Below are 15,376 nucleotides of genomic sequence, written 5' to 3' on the forward strand. Positions count from 1 at the left end.
TGTGAGGAAACCTTTGAGACTGGTCATACAACATTCTCTTGCTCTAAAGATTCCATAGAATCTCCTGTATGTAGCTAATGAGAACAGGGCTTTAATGACAAGTGTAGGAAGTACAGGCCTCATAACACAGAGAGCACCATGTTCTGTTAGCATCTTTTAACATCTAGACAAAAACTGCTGGAGGGTACAGCTGCTAAGTTTACAGGAACTCTGCCTTACAACAACTCAAACTTCAACATCAACATTTTACTCACAGCACATTTCTTCAAGTTTTATTATCATGGCAAGGTCAATAAAAATAGACTATCAAACAGCACCATCAGATTTTTAAATTATGTTTCTATTTCCTCGTGGGGTAAATTAGCACTCACGCTTTCACAATACTCTCAAGACAATTTACTTTTCATTTTTCAAACACTTAATCCACAATTTTCATGGGACTTGTTCATAATAGCAAAGCATTTTCTTCTTTACTTCTGTTAAATATAAAATAATATTTGACCAAAATGTTTTATTGCTGGTGTTTAACAATCCAGCCACCTGGGGTGACAGGTGACACCACCATTGGTAGATCAGCCACCAATGGTGTCAGGTCACCTAACATGCACTACAGCATACAACAAAATAACAAGAAATCAACATTGACCAGCTGGTAACAAATCTATAGCATGGTGTGTACAACTCTATAAAAACAGTTTTTTTATTTCTCTATGTACAATTGTATTGATCCAAATCTACAAGCAAACAACAAAGAACCAAATCAAAACAGTATTGGTTCCCCAACCCACCCACCCAATCACTTGCAGTCTATCTGTCTGACGGACAGACAGACAGGCTGCGAGTAGTAAACATCAGGTCATTGAGACAAGCTATGACCAGGGTCAACTCTGGCAGATATCAGGTCACCATTGAGACAAGCTATGACCAGGGTCAACTCTGGCAGATATCAGGTCACCATTGAGACAAGCTATGACCAGGGTCAACTCTGGCAGATATCAGGTCACCATTGAGACAAGCTATGACCAGGGTCAACTCCTGTTGGCTACAGACTGGGGTCAACTCCTGTTGGTTTCAGACAGGGGTCAACTCCTGTTAGCTACAGACAGGGGTCAACTCAAGTCCATCTGTTCCTCACTCTGACCCCATGACAACATACCCGTGCGGCCCTCGCTGGCCAAGTTTGATTGACAGAACTGGCCGTCAGCCCCAGGGTGGTGGGGGGAGACGGGGTACTGGAACTGTGGGTACAGGTCAGACATTGGGTTGGTAGGGTGGGGGGAGGAGGGGTGGGCGCTGGTGTGATCAGACAGCCAGGTAGTTGGGGAGTGAGAGGAGGGAGGGTAAGATGTCACAGTCGAGGGAGGGTACGATGTCACAGTCGAGGGAGGGTAAGATGTCACAGTGGAGGGAGGGAGTGACGTCACAGAGGATGTGGTAGCACCAGAGACAAAAGGAAACGTGTTCTCATTCTGAAAAGGGTGCACAGCCATGAAAACCCCAGTCCTCCGCTGCCACTGTGTGGGGGTGGGCAGATCTTCCGCTTCGATGGAACTTTCCTCACGTCTGCTGGCAAACGACTGGCGCTGCATGTGAGCGGAGCGGGCCGAAGACATTTTGGGTGAGGTCAGGTCATACATCTGGTCTAGGTCGTTGTTTACCGTGGTACTTCCTGTGTGATCTTGAGGGGGAGCTTCAGCACGCTGAAAGCCAAGGTCACTCTTGGTCATCTGTTGGGAGTGACTGTCTGGCTCGGTCGTGTAGGACGGAGAAGGGGAGGAAAGCCATGAAATACCAGTCTGTGAGCAGGGATCAGAGAGTTCCGGAGTCTTTGAGTTGTCTGCAACAAAACAAGGGGTGGGTTCGTAACGGGCGGGGTAGATTGCTGAAGGGCTACTATTGCTGGAGTCAACATAGGAAGGGTTACAGCTTGTGGCGCAGCAGCTGTTGGAGCTGACGGCACCATCACAGATCACCTCCCTGTAGGCCACAGAAAATGGCACCAGGGGATTGTCACTATGCAGCAGGATCTGATCATAGGCTGGGGCCAGTCCGGGGTGGGACCTGACGACCAGCTGCTGCAGCTGTTCCCCAATGGGCTGGTGCGTGAAGGAGGACATGGCCATCCTCTGCTGGAACAGGCTGGGGAAAGAATCCTGGGCGCCAGTCTCTGGCTCGGCGCCGTGGCTGGTGTCGTAAGTCTGTGCCATGTAAGTACTAGAGGGCGCCCCGTGTGAGCCGGGGTCCAATACTGAAGGGCTCATGTTGGCCTGGGTCAGTGGGTTCATAGGGTGAAAAGGTTGGGCGGCCATGGCCTGGAGGGGCCAGTTGTTGGCCTCCGTCTGGGCCTTGACCATAGTTGGCACTGTCATCTGTGTCGACTGGCTAAAACTGGTGTCAGTGACGCCATGATCCTGGAGTTGACAGTTTTGTGTGAGACAGTTCTGATCCATTGAGACTTGTCCTGGAGCTTGATCCTGGAACTGCTGAGTCATGGCTTGAGCAAAGTAGCCTGGCACCATCTAAAAGATTCAGAGGACAGGACATTTATTTGACCATCTCAAACAAAAAATGTGTAAAAACTAAAACCAAGCAGTAAACTGCATACCTGAACAGCAGCAAAAGTGGGAGTGGCGCCAGGCTTGAGATTAAGCTGCTGGAACTGCTGGGCCAACTGGCCATGTTTCTGGAAGGTCTGCCTCTTCTGCTGCAGCCTCTGTTGGCTGCTGTCAACAAAGTCTCCAGTCCCAGAGGTCAGGCCACTGGGGGCCTGGACTGACTGGTCAACATTCTCCTGGCTACTGGCCCTCTCTAGGTGCTCTTCTACCTGTGGATCAAGCCAAGCAGTCAGGTAAGGTCACCTCAGTAGGAAACATACAGCCATATCAAGCAGTCAGGTAAGGTCACAACAGTAGGAAACTGTCTCATCTGTCTAGACAGAATCAACTGTCTCACCTGTCTACACAACTGTCTCACCTGTCTAGACAACTGTCTCACCTGTCTAGACAACTGTCTCACCTGTCTAGACTGAGTCAACTGTCTCACCTATCTAGACTGAATCAACTGTCTCACCTGTCTAGACTGAATCAACTGTCTCACCTGTCTAGACTGTGTCACCTGTCTAGACTGAATCAACTGCCTCACCTGTCTAGACAACTGTCTCACCTGTCTAGACTGAATCAACTGTCTCACCTGTCTAGACTGAATCAACTGTCTCACCTGTCTAGACTGAATCAACTGTCTCACCTGTCTAGACTGAATCAACTGTCTCACCTGTCTAGACTGTCTCACCTGTCTAGACTTAATCAACTGTCTCACCAGTCTAGACTGAATCAACTGTCTCACCTGTCTAGAATGAATCAACTGTCTCACCTGTCTAGACTGAATCAACTGTCTCACCTGTCTAGACAACTGTCTCACCTGTCTAGACAACTGTCTCACCTGTCTAGACAACTGTCTCACCTGTCTAGACAACTGTCTCACCTGTATAGACTGAACCAACTGTCTCACCTGTCTAGACTGAATCAACTGTCTCACCTGTCTAGACTGAATCAACTGTCTCACCTGTCTAGACTGAATCAACTGTCTCACCTGTCTAGACTGTCTCACCTGTCTAGACTTAATCAACTGTCTCACCTGTCTAGACTGAATCAACTGTCTCACCTGTCTAGACTGAATCAACTGTCTCACCTGTCTAGACTGAATCAACTGTCTCACCTGTCTAGACAACTGTCTCACCTGTCTAGACAACTGTCTCACCTGTCTAGACAACTGTCTCACCTGTCTAGACAACTGTCTCACCTGTATAGACTGAACCAACTGTCTCACCTGTCTAGACTGAATCAACTGTCTCACCTGCCTAGACAACTGTCTCACCTGTCTAGACAACTGTCTCACCTTTCTAGACAACTGTCTCACCTGTATAGCTTGCTTCAACGCCAGCAGGCGGTGTGGCTGGATGTCAAAGGTCTCTGATGGCAGGCTCATCCTCTTGATGAGAGGGCGGCGCCGCTGGGGGGACTGTTCGTCCAGCGACCACTGACGGAAGCCTCCATGGTGGGGCGCAGACAGCTTGCGGTGGGGCTGTGGCGGCTTGGATGACGTCACAGCTGTGCTTGAGGTGACTGTGGTGGTGGTTGTGGGACAACTGCTGGTGCTGACGCTCTCAGTGGGTTTGGTGTTGTACATGTTCTGTGGGACACAGAGTTGAGCTCAGGTTAGGCTACACAACATGACCATCACAGACTAGATTGATTTCAATGTCTAAGGTGCAGTGGCGTAGCGAGGTCGAGTGTCACCCGGTGCGGCACTTAATGGTGTCACCCCCTAGAGGCGTAACGACCCTTCCCGAGGACAAACTTTCAAGTTTTTGATTTGCACAACCCCCCTTCTCAAACTTTCGATCTGCACCCCCCCTCAAGTTTTCTTTTTTGCACCCCCCCCCCCTAAAATTTCAATTTGCAACCCCCCCCCCCCCACCCCTCAAGTTTTTCTCTATATATTTTGCTATTTTTTGCCTTGGTGTCACCCCCCTAAATTGTGTCACTCGGTGCGGTCCGCACCCCCGCCCCCCCCCCTTCCCTCGCTACGCCCCTGCTAAGGTGATCTGATTTGAATGACTAAGGTGATTTCAATGACCAAGACAATTTGAATGACTAAATGGATATGAATGACTAAATGGATATGAATGACTAAATGGATATGAATGACTAAATGGATATGAATGACTAAATGGATATGAATGACTAAATGGATATGAATACTTAAAGAAACACTGGTAAATAGAGGTGACTGACCTGCAGCTGCTGATGTTCCTGTCTCAGTTCCAGCATGCCCTGGGCCCGCATGCTCTCCTTTAACTTCTGTTTGAATGCAATGATGCCCTGAGCTACCAGCCCATCAGATGCACGCCGACCTTCTCTGAAGTTGACTGGAGACCTGGTCTGAGCCCTGTCTTGTAGAAATTCCTCTGGCACCGGCTGTTCATCTTGATTCACCTGCACACAATACATCATGTCAAAATTTTGGTGATCCTTTTAGTTTTGTACTCATGTTTTTTTAGTGAGATATAAATTTTACTATCCACCCTGGACAGAGATCAGAAACAATTATATAACAAGTTTTGTGGATACGTGGTCAAGAGACCTGGCACTTTCATTGTTATTTTTAAAACCATGACCACAGGTCAATTTCAAGTAACCTACGGACTAGTTAATATACAAAAGTTGACTAAATGCTGATGATATGTAAACATAACCCAAAATCTTCAGCAAGTAAATTTCATAGAAATGACAAAAGTATTTAGAAATATGTTGTTTTCAGTTGTGTTAGAGCAATGAGAGGAAGGAAATGTTTTACCTGCAGAAACTGGTTGACACCCAGCGCCATGTCTGGCCTCAATGAGAACGGAGACACACCCGAGGGTCCACCTGATGGCCCACTGATGGAGTAGCGCCCATGGCGAGGATGTCCACCTCCCCCTCCCCCGCTGACATTGGTCAGGTGACTCAACATGGAGCTGGGGTACAGGGTGAGCAGATGCTGGTGGCTGTTCTCCGCGGGGGCCTTCCCACGGCTGGTGTTGATGTAGCTCCCCTCCTGCTGCATGGCCAGGACTGCTGCCTGGAAGGGCGAGGACAGCTGGGAGCACAGGTCCACCCCCAGGCTAGAGTCCGTGCTGGTGCAGGGGGACAGGCTGACCATGCTGCTCTGGCCTCCGCAGCTGGACATGCTTGACCGCTGGCCCGTACAGAAACCAGACAGGGAACCTCGAGATCGAGACGGATAACCAGCACCCCCACCGATCATGGATTCAACGTCAGAGTCCCTGCGGTCTAGGATATCCACCTCCACACCCTCATCGATGGATGTTGTTATCACACTGCCAGCCACAGCCCCACCCTGGGGGGACTTGAGGAAGGGCTGGGGGAGAATCTCACTCATGCAGAGTGCCACGTTTGGCGTGGGCGGGACCATGTCTGCTTCACTGAGGGGATAGTTCCGTGGCACTAGGACGGTGCCAACGCTGGGGGTGTCCAGGGTGCGAGAGAACCCTCCGTGTTTGGTTGATCCAATCAACGGACGACCAGGAATATTCTGTAACATGGCCTGCTCGGCTATGGTGCTAGGGCGGCGCCGGCGAGCGTCAACTCTGGAATCTGTGGGGAAACTACTTCGGTGGTGGCGCAACCTGTCCAGCAGGAGGTAATAGATGGCGGTGTAGTGGTCATACGCGTCTTTGCGTAATGCCTGCAGGTGAAACAACACAGTCAAGGTTACATGTACCACACAAAACTGGTTTCAAATAACTTTTATTGATTTTAAAAAAGGAAAAATTATATATATAGTTCTAACATTCTTTTCCTTATTTAACAGAGCAACAACGATTGCTCAGTAACCAATATTACTATTTATTAAACTGTTTTATTATAGAAACAAAGCAGAGTTTGAACAAGGGCCTATACTAACCTCCATAGTTTTCTTCTGATCAATGCCCAAACTTTGCATGATGCGAAGAATTTGTTCGTTGAATTCTCCAACGCTTGCGTTGTAGCCGATGATAGGTGAGGGTGGGGCAGAGCGGGGGTAGCCCCCGTCTATCTGCATCCAGCGGTGGGCACGGATTTGAGCAATGCTGTAGCGTTTTGTGGGATCTAGGACCAGCATCCGACGGATAAGCTGTTCACATTCTGGGTGGAGAAAAACAATTAAGGGAACTGCAACCATACCCAAGTTATTATCACCTTTAGCAATTATTTCTGTATGTTTTATTGACAAAGCTGGTTCAAAATACAAATTTATTTATAAGCCACATAATTAATAATATGTAACTAAGCAGCACTGTTGCTAGGTAACTATACAACAGAGCTGTTGCCCGGTAGCTAAAGAGAGAACAAACCTGAGGACATGAAATAAGGAATACGGAACCGTCCTGACAGGACCCTGTCTCTGAGGACTTGGAGGTTGGGGCCATCAAATGGCAGCGCCCCACATACCAGGACATAGAGGACAACACCCAGGCTCTGTAAGACATATAGTGCAGTACATTAGTAAGAAATTTCAAATGTCAAAAGACATTAGGTTATATAGTGTAGCACAGAAGTAACACTTAATAAATGTCACTTCCTTACATATAGGACACTAAGTTATATGGTGCAGTACATTAGTAAGACAATTCAAATCTTAAGAAAATTTGTTCTCCTAAGTTAGAGAGCTAAATAAAATGTCTGCTGGCCACTGACCCAAATATCAATCTGTGGCCCCAGATATTTCTTCCCCTCGTAGACCTCAGGCGCTGCATAGGGAGGGCTCCCACACCAGGTGGCCAGCTGTTCATTGGGTTCAAAAAAATTTCCAAAACCAAAATCTGGGGGGAAAAATAGTCTAATTATAGCATGGTACATTCAGACATTATATGGAGACATGAACACAAAATAGGGTTCTTGTAAAGTTTGGTTTTTGTGACAACCAAACAATGACAAACTAGGTGAAGCAGAGCGTACCTGCAATCTTTATGTTCATGTTGGCGTCCAGCAGAAGGTTCTCAGCCTTGAGGTCCCTGTGGACTATCCTCCTGTTGTGGCAGTACTCCACAGCTGACAAGATCTGCCAGAACTTTTTCCTAGCGTCTTGCTCTGGCATCCGACCATATTGGGCGATGTAATCTGGGGGTGGAGATTAGAGCCTGTGTTGATGGCAGTGTCAGGTAAGTACAGCTGTGGACAGTGGACTACTGGAAGGTTATAGCCTGTGTTGATGGCAGTGTCAGTTTTGACAGTAGGTAAGTACAGCAGTGGACAGTGGACTACTGGATAAGGATAATACAAAGCTGATATAGAAGCAGAGAATGTAATACTGGATTAAAGGATAACATTAAGTGTAACATTAACAGCACAGGATGGGACAACAAGGTACTGGATAAACAGATAACACAAAAATCAACACTCACTTCACACAGGAAGGGACAAAAAAAAACAGGCAGTACAGTGTAATAATGGATAAAAAGAAGACACAAAGAGGTAACAATAACTTGGTACAGATGGGGACAGTGTAATATTATAGTGGATAAAAAAAGGCACAAAGATTAACACAAAATGTATGTAGAAAGGGGAGAGTGTAATGCTGGATATAGAGATAATAACAGGGAAACATTAAACCAGTACAAGGAGTTGAAGATGTCTATAAAATACTTCCAACATGAGTTGAGTAAAGGAGAAACAAATAGCTAAAATGCTCAAAAGGAAAATCACAGGGCTGTCTTAGTACAGAAGGGTGAAGTTGTTTAAATCACAACCAACAGATAACTCTAGCCTGGTGAGAAGTAAGGGGGTGGGGGGAGGCACCATTTTAATTCAAGACAACAAAAATGACAAGACCATTTGTCATGTCACCACTGCCATAAAACTGACTCCAACAGCCCCGCCCCCCCCCCCCCCATGTTTACCTGCCCTACCATCATAGCATCTTATCTTGGTCACAATACCAGTCTCATGTTACACTGATGACGTCAAGCCATGCGGGCCAGGTTTACTTAACCTTATTTATCAGTCTCTCAACGATCGAAGACTTTCACCTTGGGCGCAAACCTACATCACGTGGTCCTAGTGCGGGCAGACCCGATCATCATATCTTTAACAATGTCTTGTAAATCAAGCAGGCTATATATAGATACATTCTAGACCTGATAAACTTAAACACGGAGGTCGTGTCAGTCATGTACATACAGAAACGTGGACAGTTCTAGTTGCATGATGAGAACGCAAGACCACACAAGTCAATTTTATGCGCGCTTTTTTCTAAGACTAGTAAACGACCGACCGTAGGCCTACAAACAACAATTTAAAAACCATATCCCGAAAACCAATACGTAAAAAGAATATTTCCGTTGCTTACCTTAACATAGCACAATACCGTGAGGGATATGGTCAGGTTACACCTTACAGCGGCCTAGTCAGGGGGGAGGGGGATTGTGGTGCGGGTCAGTTTATGGTGGCGTAGTTGGGGGGTGAGGTTAGGGCGGCATATTTGGGTGGGTTATGTTACTGACATCGTCAGGGGGGGGGTCGTGGCTGGGGTCAGCTTATTGTGGCAGTCAGGGAGGAGCAGGTTAAGATGACAATATTCATTATTGGCACACACAAAAATAGCTTCGAATATTTCCAGCGATGTACGAACAAAGTTGTAGGCTGTTATATAACCAGTATTAAAATAGGTCCGTATTTATTGCCATCCACGCGTGTTATGGGTTATAAAAGTTTAAAACTTTTTCTCAATAGTAGTCTACTGAGAGAACTATTATTCAAACTATTGAGTGTGTATATGAGAAAGGGGGGGGGGGGGAGCAAGAGTTGAAGCGTAACAGGTTGAAAGCTTTTGATGACACACACAACTTACGACGGCAGTAAAACGGTACTAACATCTAAATGTGGACAGAGAGCACCCACATGAGGCGCATCTCTCACTTCACCTCAGCAGGCAGATCATGCCGATACCACACGGTGGCAACACACATCTCTTTTATAGATAACTTGAGAAAAAACCTCTCAACAGTTTTTTAACAATACAGTGTTTTTGTTTTCTTGAAATCAAAGTTAGAGGTGAGCTCTCGTGGAAGTGAGGGCTGGCGAGACGACGAATGTACTGGATGAAAATAACGGGTTGATCAAAAAGTTATTAAAGACGTTCAAAGATCCCAATGGGATACGTGTCTCAGTTTCATTTAGGAGAAACTTGACTCGCACAGAAGCTTGGTGGGCTCGGTTCAAAGTTCACCTCCCACACAATGGTGGGCTCAGTTCAAAGTTCACCTCCCACACAATGGTGGGCTCAGTTCAAAGTTCACCTCCCACACAATGGTGGGCTCAGTTCAAAGTTCACCTCCCACACAATGGTGGGCTCAGTTCAAAGTTCACCTCCCACACAAGCTATATCTAACTGAGACCTACAAGTCTGTAGACAATCACCTATTCGACGTGTTAGACTTCACCCCCAATTACAACAAGAAAACACCATGGTACAAAAGACCACTGCAAGGGTAGGGGAAGCAAGCAGCTCACCAATTCCACTTCCTGTCGCCCCCCTCCCCTGACTACAGAAATAGATGCTCCCTGCCCTTAATTTCATTAGATCGCCATTAAAATGTTTCCATTTTCGTTACACCGTCAGTCTATTTGGGGGAGCGCGAGTAAGCCGGATATAGATTTTCAGCTAGCAAATAAGCATCGGTTCTATTGATTTCTGTACAGGTGCTAATTTAGTCCGGGCTAAACAAGGCGCGGGAACATTTTATACAGGCATCGTCTTGGTACTATTTCATTCTGGTCACTAGATCTGTGTACATTAGACACTAATCGATGTACTTTAGTCGATAGATCTCTGTGCTTTAGTCGCTTGATCTGTGTGCGTTAGTCATCAAATATGTGTACATTAGTCACTAGAACTGTGTGCTTTAGTCATCAAGTATGTGTACATAAGTCACTAGATCTGTGTGCTTTAATCACTAGATCTATAGAAGCAAAACAAGGGTAGAACGCGTGCATGGTCAAACTAATTAGTTTTTCCAGTAAACACATTTAGATGGTTTAATCCCATGTTGTTCAGTGGTAGCACGAAAACATCAGCGATACGTGATAGTCCATACATTGGAGGTGCCACGTCAGACCAGTGGGCCCACACGCTGTAGGTGTGACGTCAGACATGACCAGTGGGCCCACACGCTGTAGGTGTGACGTCAGACATGACCAGTGGTACCAAACACTGTAGGTGTGACGTCAGACATGACCAGTGGTACCAAACACTGTAGGTGTGACGTCAGACATGACCAGTGGTACCAAACACTGTAGGCGTGACGTCAGACATGACCAGTGGTACCAAACACTGTAGGTGTGACGTCAGACATGACCAGTGGTACCAAACACTGTAGGTGTGACGTCAGACATAATTGTCCACACATTATAGGTGTGACGTCAGGCTTGTCAGCGGGTCCAAATACAATAGGCGCGACGTCCTACGAGTCCTCTATATATAGATGTGCGTCATACGGATCCATACAATAGGAATGACATTATGCATAACTAATGTGTCCGTCAGACCAGTCAAATGAGAGAGGGTACTCCCCAATCGACCAAAGTACGAGCTTTAGTTAACAAACACACAACATCCCCTACAATGCTACGGGAGCATAAGTTACTCAGTTGTCCAGTTTTTCAATAAAAGCATAGGTTTCATTTTTATTTTTTAAATATCCCAGCCAAAAAAAAAAACAACTTAAATGCATATATATATATATATATATATATATATATATATATATATATATATATATATATATATATATATATATATATATATATATATATCAGGTAGTTTGTCACTTCTGGTAATGTGAATTTGGTCAGATTTAAAATTCCGCTTCACCAAATAACGAAACATGACACCGACCTTTAGAAATGTGAGACTCCCTGGCCCAAATCGCCAATAATACAATTAACAACCAATGGCAGCCACGTTTGGTAAACACGTGATCTGCGATTGTCTCGACTTTCCTAAAACAGAGCGTCTAATGAAGCTAGGAACTATATTTAGATCTTTAAGGTATGGTGCGCCGTAAGAGCCGGCGTGGAACCGATCTCCCACATCGGCAGGCTGCCAGAAGTGGAATGTCCTTTGTTTATTTTAGTCAAATGTTAAACAGAATCTATCGGATAGCATGGCCTTTACATTCAAACAAGCTAAGATGCCAGAAATTTGGGACTCAATTACAAACGTGGCGAGCCAAATAAATACAGCCTTGACATGTGACCTTTTGACCTATTAAGAATGAAAGCGCGAGAAAGGTGAATGAAAAAGTTATTTAACAACTAGTTACAGAGTTTCTCTTTTCATGAATCAGTCGTACACAGCTTGGAGAGGGGGGGGGGGAGAGGGGGGGTAGGCTGTAAAGCTAGAGCTGGGAGCATTTTGAACAGGGACTGAAGTATTATTAGCATCAGAATAAACAAACTTGGTATCGCCACCAACAGTTCAAGATCGTATCACCACCACCAGTTTAATATGGTGTCACCACCAAAAATTAAGATATCACCACCAACAGTTTAAGATGGTATTACCAGCACCAATTTCAATGGTATGGCCACCACCAGTTTCAGATGGTATCACCAGCAACGGCTGAGACGGTATCACCTCCAACGGCTGAGATGGTATCACCACCAACGGCTGAGACGGTATCGCCACCAGCAGTTTAAGACGGTATCACCAGCCCAATTTCAGATGGTATCACCACCAACAGCTGAGACGGTATCACCAGCAACGGCTGAGACGGTATCACCTCTAATCTCCCCGGGGCCTAGAGCCAGGTCTTTTGTCCGTGCTAATTACACCGCTCACCGTCCCAGGCAGGCGCTCAGGTTACCAGATGACGTCAGACGATCCTTGATATCAAGAGGCTATTACGTTGCAGGCACGTGCCACAGCTCACAGAGAGGACTCACGCCAAGGACAGAGACAAACTGACGACGCATGCTAGCAAAGACACGACGCACGCTAGCGCAGACCGTAGACAAAATGGGAGGAAGAGGAGCTGGGTGACACCTAACACCACAAGACAAATATTTGGTTGGATTTGTTTAAAATTATCCGTTTTTTTTTTGAAGGCGTATAAAAATGTGACCATTAAGAACACGGAAGTAAAACGAGTAAACGAGACACCAGCATTTTAAGACGGCCTTGACACAGAAGACTAAACACATCTTGCTGACACGGCTACACGTGGAAGGAATAAGACGAGATCCACTGGAGGGACACGACCAGAGGTGGACAGGGTCGACAGGACATTAGGATAAATCCCAGTAGGATCGGTGCTGTAAAGGACTAAATAAATCATCTGATTTTTTTAAAAAGGTCTTAAATTTAATTGACCCTTCCGATTTGTTGTTCTGTTGTTAATGTATATTGCAATTCATAGCGTGACTTAAGCGTCTTGATCGGGCTTGGATAAAAAAAAACTATTACACCGTGAAAATGAATACCCAGATGGGAGGGAAATGGAATGGGGGGGGGGGGGCTTTTATTTATTTATTTCCCAAGCCAGACCACTGTTGGGCACGACGGTCTAAAGTTTAAACCGTGAACATGTCTGAGGACAAGAGTGAGTGACCATCTCAGCTGACGCAGGATTCTGTACCGAAATGACCACAGCAGAACTAGGTCATATATGTGCCAGTTGAGCTACGATTTAAAGGCCGTTAAATCAATGTCACTCTAGCTGCTCTAGATACATCTTGTATCATCGTTAGAACCTTCACTGTATCGGACAAATAATGTGCACTAAAGTTACAATCAAACACAATGAACAGCTGTCTTCATTACATTACAATATAATACATCAACTGACTTGATGACACAACAATCAAACCCAATGAACAGCTGATTTCATTACATTACAATATAATACATCAACTGACTTGATGACACAACAATCAAACCCAATGAACAGCTGATTTCATTACACACCAATAAAACACAGACTTAACTAACTTACAATATAATACATCAACTGACTAGATCACACTACAAACACAATGAACAGCTGACTTCATTACACACCAATAAAACACAACCTTAACTAATTAAAACGAAACTAATACAATGATGAGGAAATACTTCAATGAGTTTTCTAGACGCCCACGACATCAGTTGCCTACATCTTCAATAGGAAACCATTGATTATACAACCAGGGGTCATTTTTTAAAGCACGTTAGCTTAAGAGGAGAAACAACAAAAAATCACACCTAATTAGAGGGGGAGGGGGGAGCAACAAGAAAAATCAGATAGAAGGGGGGAGGAACAACAAGAAAAATCACACCTAATTAGATGGGGGAGGGAACAAGAAAAATCACATCTTATTAAATAGGGCTGGGGGAAACAAGAAGAATCAGATATAATGGGGGGACAAGAAAAATCAAATTAGATTGGGGGGGGGGGGGCAAGAGAAATCACTTATTTAAATGGAGAATAAACCGGAGATGGGGAGGAAAAAGAGAAAAGATAAGGAGGGGTGAGGGGTGAGGGGGGGGGTGGCACACAAAAATCACACCTATTTAGAAACGATATTGATAAAGACAAAACCAGAGAAAGTGGGGGAGCAACAAGAACGATGACGTCAATTGACAACCAACGTCAAAGCACAGCAGGTAAACATCCACGTTTGGGACAGGTGGTTTTGTAAACAGTACAGCTGTACAGGTAGATGGAGCACCCCTCACCCACCCCGTCCTTCCCTAGTCCGTTTGGACATAAGGAATTCCCACGTGGAGAAATTATTATATAAACAATGTGTAGGAATGCTAAATGCTATTTCCATGTCAATAACTTAATGTAATAAAAGCATGCTTGGTCAGCGTCCCCATTCCCACTTTAAAAAAAAAATGTTCAAGTTCGTTTTTTTTTTATTTCAACCAGCCAAGGACAATATAACTGTAATGTAACTCTAATAGGACCGTGCAAATCAGGGGTCTCCAAACTTTTCAGTCCGAGGGCCGCATTAACTATCAAATTTCATTTCTCGGGCCAGTTAGTTCCAAACATGTCTTTGATTTTTCTGGGCAAAGTTGCTCAGCCATCACCAACAAACGTTTTTTTTCCGTGGACAAAAAGATCCCCGCGGGCCATATGGGAGGACCTCGCGGGCCGCATCCGGCCCACGGGCCGTAGTTTGGAGACCCCTGGTGTAAATCATAGGTCGATGTAGGCTACTCACCAAAGATTTCTCCATTGGGTGCATACTCCGATACAAGGTACAGCATGTTCTTTGTCTCCATCACCTGTAGAGAAGTCAAAAGACATTTCTTAGATACATTTATTTTCGTCAAATTCAGTCAAAACACATTCCGTTAGACACATTAATTTTTTAGTTAAATTCAGACGAAAAAAATTCCGTCATTATTTTTGTTAAATTTCAGGGCACACATTCATGTCAATCTACAGTTTAATAAAGATATTAAGTAAGACAAGACCTTAAGTCAACTAGAAGTAGGTCAACTCCTTCTCACACACCCCACCCTCCCCATCTAAAGCTCCTAGCGTAGTTTAAGTTTGTTGTTTCCAGCCCTCAGAGTTATGGTGTGACCACATCTTGTGGACGCCCCCCCCCCTCATTTAACGCTGTACTAAAGCTGTTAGCGTGGTGTAGTTAGCGTGGTGTAGTTAGCGTGGTGTAGTTAGCGTGGTGTAGTTAGCGTGGTGTAGTTAGCGTGGTGTAGTTAGCATCCATTCCTGCTGTTCTCAGCACTCAGAGATATGGTGTCAATGCCACGGGTTCTGACGCACTTTCACGTTAGAAATCAATACAAGAAAGGAAAAAAAAAGGTAGGGAGGGTGGGG

At 45.3% G+C, this 15,376-nt stretch overlaps 1 protein-coding gene across 1 annotated transcript in view; it reads right to left on the minus strand.

The window, feature by feature from the left end:
• Positions 1 to 856: 856 nt before the first annotated feature.
• The window catches only part of LOC131928010 (serine/threonine-protein kinase SIK2), a 40,068-nt gene continuing 25,548 nt past the window's right edge, over positions 857 to 15,376 (minus strand). Inside the window, exons 3-12 of the mRNA XM_059283890.1 lie at positions 14,754 to 14,817; positions 7,500 to 7,661; positions 7,239 to 7,363; positions 6,896 to 7,019; positions 6,466 to 6,686; positions 5,356 to 6,246; positions 4,794 to 4,994; positions 3,916 to 4,188; positions 2,606 to 2,824; positions 857 to 2,519 (exon numbers count right to left, since the gene is read on the minus strand). Coding sequence (XP_059139873.1) covers positions 1,110 to 2,519; positions 2,606 to 2,824; positions 3,916 to 4,188; positions 4,794 to 4,994; positions 5,356 to 6,246; positions 6,466 to 6,686; positions 6,896 to 7,019; positions 7,239 to 7,363; positions 7,500 to 7,661; positions 14,754 to 14,817 — 3,690 coding nt within the window. The 3' untranslated portion in view covers positions 857 to 1,109. The remainder of the gene's footprint in view (positions 2,520 to 2,605; positions 2,825 to 3,915; positions 4,189 to 4,793; positions 4,995 to 5,355; positions 6,247 to 6,465; positions 6,687 to 6,895; positions 7,020 to 7,238; positions 7,364 to 7,499; positions 7,662 to 14,753; positions 14,818 to 15,376) is intronic.

This window comes from Physella acuta, unplaced genomic scaffold (assembly GCF_028476545.2).
Source record: "Physella acuta isolate Inbredline_101_S28 unplaced genomic scaffold, ASM2847654v3 ptg001453l, whole genome shotgun sequence".
Classification (NCBI taxonomy): domain Eukaryota; kingdom Metazoa; phylum Mollusca; class Gastropoda; family Physidae; genus Physella; species Physella acuta.